Here is a 4,854-nt window from a genome sequence, read left to right on the forward strand (position 1 = left end):
GCGGGGGGCGGCTCGCGGGGCGGGGGGCAGCCCAGCAGGGCCCCCAGCGCGGCCAGCAGGCTGCGCAGGTTCTCCAGGTCGTTGGCCACCTGCGCCAGGCGCAGGTCGGGCCCGGGCAGGGCCGCCAGGAGCCGCTGGAAGAGCTGCAGGCGCTGGGCAGCCCAGCCCAGCCCCGGCGCGACCCCCCCCTCCGGGACCCCCCCCTCCGGGACCCCCTCCAGGCCCGTGATGCGCAGGGTCAGCGGGAACAGCTGGGGGACACAGACACGGGGTCAGGGCTGGGGGGGACACCCGGCCAGCCTCGGGGACACCCCTGGGGACCCCAGTGTGGGGCACAGAGACCGCCCAGCTATGGCTGCCCCTCCCTGGGGACCCCCAACCCTCGGGGAACAGAGCCCAGACCCCATCCCTGGGGCTGCAGACCCCAAATCTCCCCCAGACCCATCCCTGGGGGTGCAGCCCCCCAAATCTCCCCCAGACCCATCCCTGGGGCTGCAGACCTCAAATCTCCCCCAGACCCATCCCTGGGGCTGCAGACCCCAAATCTCCCCCAGACCCATCCCTGGGGCTGCAGACCCCAAATCTCCCCCAGACCCATCCCTGGGGGTGCAGCCCCCCAAATCTCTCCCAGACCCATCCCTGGGGCTGCAGACCCCAAATCTCCCCCAGACCCCATCCCTGGACATGCCCGATTTGGGGCCAGAGCCCCCACACCCACCCAGCCCCAGGCGCCCCTTCCTGGGGACCCCCCCATGGGAGACCCCCCAGGGGACCCCAGCCCACTTTGGGGAACAGGATCCCCCCCAGTGTGGGTGTCCCGCAGTGTGGGTGTCCCCCAGCCCCCCCGGGTGTCACAGCCGTGTCACAGCTCAGCCCCCGCAGTGTCCCCAGGGTCACCTGCAGCTGCTGCAGCCGCGTGCTGAGGGTCCGGGTCAGGGCCCGCGCGTCCGCCCGGACCCTCTCGAGCCGCACGGGGCGACCCCCGCCCACGGCCACCGCCAGGCACAGCAGCGCCCACAGCGACACGCCGCCGCACCGCATCCCGCCGGCCCTGGGGACACGGCTGTCACCGCCGGGCATGTCACCGCGACCAGCGGGGACACGGCTGTGACCCCCGGGGGTGTCACCGGGACCCAGCGGGGACACGGCTGTCACCCCCGGGGGTGTCACCGGGACCCAGCGGGGACGCGCGGGAAGCGGCGCCGGTGGCACGGGGACCCCGCAGCCCTCGGCACCGCGCCCCGGTGCCACCGTGTCCCCGCGGCACGTGCCGCTCGCGCTGTGTCCCTGACGCCTTCCCGGAGCCCTTTGGCTCCTGTCACCGGGGCCACCGCGGCCCGGCCGTGACCACGCGGGGACAGGGACGGGGACAGGGACAGAGGGACAGAGGGACAGGGACGGGGACAGGGATAGGGACAGAGGGACTGGGACAGAGGGACAGGGACAGGGACAGGGACAGGGACAGGGACAGGGATGGGACGGGGACAGGGACAGGGACGGAGACAGGGACGGGGTGGCCAGGGGACGCTGCTTGGAGCGGGGGGAGGGTCAGGGTGGGCGTTGTGTCCCCAAGGTTGTGTCACCTCGCTGGGTACCCCCCCGCGCTCGGTGGGTGCGGGATGGACACTGGGGTGACCTCGTCACCCACGGCTTGGGGAGGGGGGAACGGGGACACGGGTGACACAGGGACGGGGCACACGCGGCTGGAGGGGACAGGGGGACACAGGGACGGGGGGACACGGGTGACACAGGCACTGGGAGTGGGGGGACACAGGGATGCGGGAACACGGGGCTGTGCTGGTGACACGGGGACAGGGGAAGCCGAGGGGACGTGGGGACAGTGCCACTCACCGGAGCCTCGCACGCCCTCGCTGAGCCTGGAACGAGACGGTGCCGGGTGAGGGGGGGACACGGGGACCCCGCCGGGCCCCCAGTGCCACCAGCCCACCGGCCGGGACAGGGACGGCCCGCGGTCCCTTGGGTCACCCCCGGTGTCCCCGCGGGGCCGGGGGACACGGCTGGTGGCACTGCCACCACCCCGGGGACAGCAGGGGCCGGGGGGACAATGACAGGGAGAAGGGGGTGCCCAGACCCCCCGGGAGGGCCCGGGACAGCGAACACGCAGGTCCTGTGGGGAGGGGGGGACACTGGGGACCCCCGGGGCTGCACCCGCTGGGACCCCCGGGGTGAGGGGACCGGGGGGACATCCCAGGGTGGGGGTCCCAGGGAGGGGCCGGGATGTCCCTGAGCGGGGTGTCCCTGGGGGGTCGGGGTGTACCTTTGGAGGGGGTCGGGGTGTCCCTTTTGGGGTTTGGGGGTCGGGGTGTCCCTCGGGGGGGTTCGGGGGTCGGGCTCACCTGGTGCCCCGCGGGTCCCGTCGGTGCCGGCAGTGGCTCCATCGCTCTGTCCCCGCATCCTTCATGTCCCCCCCCGTGTCCCCCCGTGTCCCCGCGTGTCCCCGCGCGTGGCACTCCCACACTCGGGATGGGGACAGGGCAGGGACAGCGCCGGCGTCCTATGGGGTCCCAGGTGTCCCCGGGAGCCCCCAGAGCCGCGTCCCCCCCGCCGGGGACACCGCCAGGGTGACACGGGTGGGGGGCACCCCCCCACTGTCACTGGGGGAGCAGAGCTGTCCCTGTCCCCGCCACCTGGCCCTGTCACCCCCGCCCGGGGTGTCCCCAGGCTGTGTGGCCGCGGGGGTCCCCAGGCGGGGCTGTCACCGCGCTAGTGACACCGCAGCTGGTGCCACCACGGTGGTGACACTGGGCAAACACTGTGGCGGCTCTTCCGGGAAGGCCGGCGGTGACACCGGTGACACCAGTGCCCGGCAGGCGCTGGCAGGGCCGGGACGCTGGGGACACGCCGAGTGCCCCGCAGCCAGCGCGGTGACCTGGGTGACGTCACGTCGTGTCCCCTCCCACCTGGCATCCCTCGTGTCCCGCTCCCTCTCTGCCAGCGTCCCTTGTGTCCCCAAACCTCGTCCCAGAGCCCTGTCCCCACTGTCACTCATGTCCCCATCTCTGTCCCCTACCGAGTGCCACCAGGGGGTGGCAGGGCCACCGGGAGCCCCTCGGCCCCGCCCGCGGGCAGCGCTGAGGACCCAAACTGGGAGCGATGGGGACCCAAACTGGGGGCTCTGGGGACCTGCTGTGCCCCTCCCGGTGTCACCTCCCCCAGCACTCGGGTGTCCCCAGTGTCGCCCCCCGCAGGTCCCCGGCCATGCCAGGAGCTGTGGTGGCCTGGTGGCCCCGTTTCTGCTGTCCCCCCGCGCCGCTGTCCCCGCTGTCCCCTCGCTGTCCCCCCGCTGTCCCCTCGCTGTCCCCACTGTCCCCACGGCCCCGGGGGGCTCGGAGCCCCCCACTCACCTGGGTCCGGCTGGCTCGGCCCCCCGCGGATGCTTTTTGGGGTAAGGGCTTCCTGGCTGGGAGGGACAGCAAGCCCAGACCGCAAAAAGACCCGAGAGGGACAGCGACGTGGCCCCGCGGTGACAAGCAGCGACAAGCAGGGACGATGAGGGGACACGGCCCCGCGCCCCGAGGCCCCTGCCAGCCCCAGGCTGTCCCCTGTGCCGGGGGACAGGGGACACTGCCGCCCCTGCGTGCCACCCCCCGTGTGCCAGCTGCCACGCGTGCTACGGCACTGGCACCGTGAGAGGTGGCACAGAGGGACAGGGACCTGCCACGGGGTGCTGGGGACGTGGCACACAGGGATGGGGGTGACAGAGGGACAGGGAGGTGGCACGGGGGGACAGGGACACGGCACCCAGTGATGGGGATGTGGCACAGCCCACGTGGGGACACGGGACAGCATGGAGGAGATGGGGATGGCACAGAATGGCAGGGACGTGGCACAGAGTGACATGAGTGTGGCACAGAGGGACATGGATGTGGCACAGACCCATGGGGACATGGCACAGACCCATGAGGACTTGGCACAGAGTGAGGTGACGTGGCACAGAGTGACATTGGTGTGGCACAGAGGGACAGGGACGTGGCACAGAGGGACATGAGTATGGCACAGAGGGACAGGGATGTGGCACAGAATGGCAGGGACGGGGCACAGAGGGACAGGGACGTGGCACAGAGGGGCATGAGTATGGCACAGAGGGACAGGGATGTGGCACAGAATGGCAGGGACGGGGCACAGAGGGACAGGGACGTGGCACAGAGGGGCATGAGTATGGCACAGAGGGACAGGGATGTGGCACAGAATGGCAGGGACGGGGCACAGAGGGACAGGGACGTGGCACAGAGGGGCATGAGTATGGCACAGAGGGACAGGGATGTGGCACAGAATGGCAGGGACGGGGCACAGAGGGACAGGGACGTGGCACAGAGGGACAGGGATGTGGCACAGAATGGCAGGGACGTGGCACAGAGTGACATTGGTGTGGCACAGAGGGACAGGGACATGGCACAGAGGGACATGGATGTGGCACAGACCTGTGGGGACATGGGACAACATGGAGGAGATGTGGCTGTGATGCGGATGGCACAGAATGGCAGGGATGTGGCACAGAGGGACAGGGACATGACAGAACCCGTGGGGACATGGCACAGAGTGAGGTGACACGGCACAGAGTGACATGGATGTGGCACAGACCCGTGGGGACATGGCACACAGCAATGGTGACATGGCACAGAGTGAGGTGACACGGCACAGAGCAATGCTGATGTGACACAGTGATGGGGACACAGAACAGACACTGGGGACATGGCACAGAGTGACATTAACATGGCACAGAGCGATGGTGGCAGGGACAGAGCAGTGCCACCAACTCCTACCAGCACATCCTGGGTGTCCCCATGCTCTGTCCCTCAGCCACCAGAGCACCCGGGGGTGGCAGGAGGCCAC

At 70.6% G+C, this 4,854-nt stretch overlaps 1 protein-coding gene across 1 annotated transcript in view; it reads right to left on the reverse strand.

Annotated features, from left to right (window-relative positions):
• The window catches only part of LOC120500103 (leptin), a 3,303-nt gene extending 897 nt beyond the window's left edge, over positions 1-2,406 (reverse strand). The window contains exons 1-4 of the mRNA XM_039704541.1: positions 2,358-2,406; positions 1,852-1,877; positions 898-1,051; positions 1-251 (exon numbers count right to left, since the gene is read on the reverse strand). The exon at positions 1-251 is cut by the window's left edge and continues 1 nt beyond it. Of these exons, the coding sequence (XP_039560475.1) occupies positions 1-251; positions 898-1,051; positions 1,852-1,877; positions 2,358-2,399 (473 nt within the window). The 5' untranslated portion in view covers positions 2,400-2,406. The remainder of the gene's footprint in view (positions 252-897; positions 1,052-1,851; positions 1,878-2,357) is intronic.
• Positions 2,407-4,854: the final 2,448 nt, after the last annotated feature.

This window comes from Passer montanus, unplaced genomic scaffold (genome assembly GCF_014805655.1).
Source record: "Passer montanus isolate IOZ18808 unplaced genomic scaffold, ASM1480565v1 scaffold177, whole genome shotgun sequence".
Classification (NCBI taxonomy): Eukaryota; Metazoa; Chordata; class Aves; order Passeriformes; family Passeridae; genus Passer; species Passer montanus.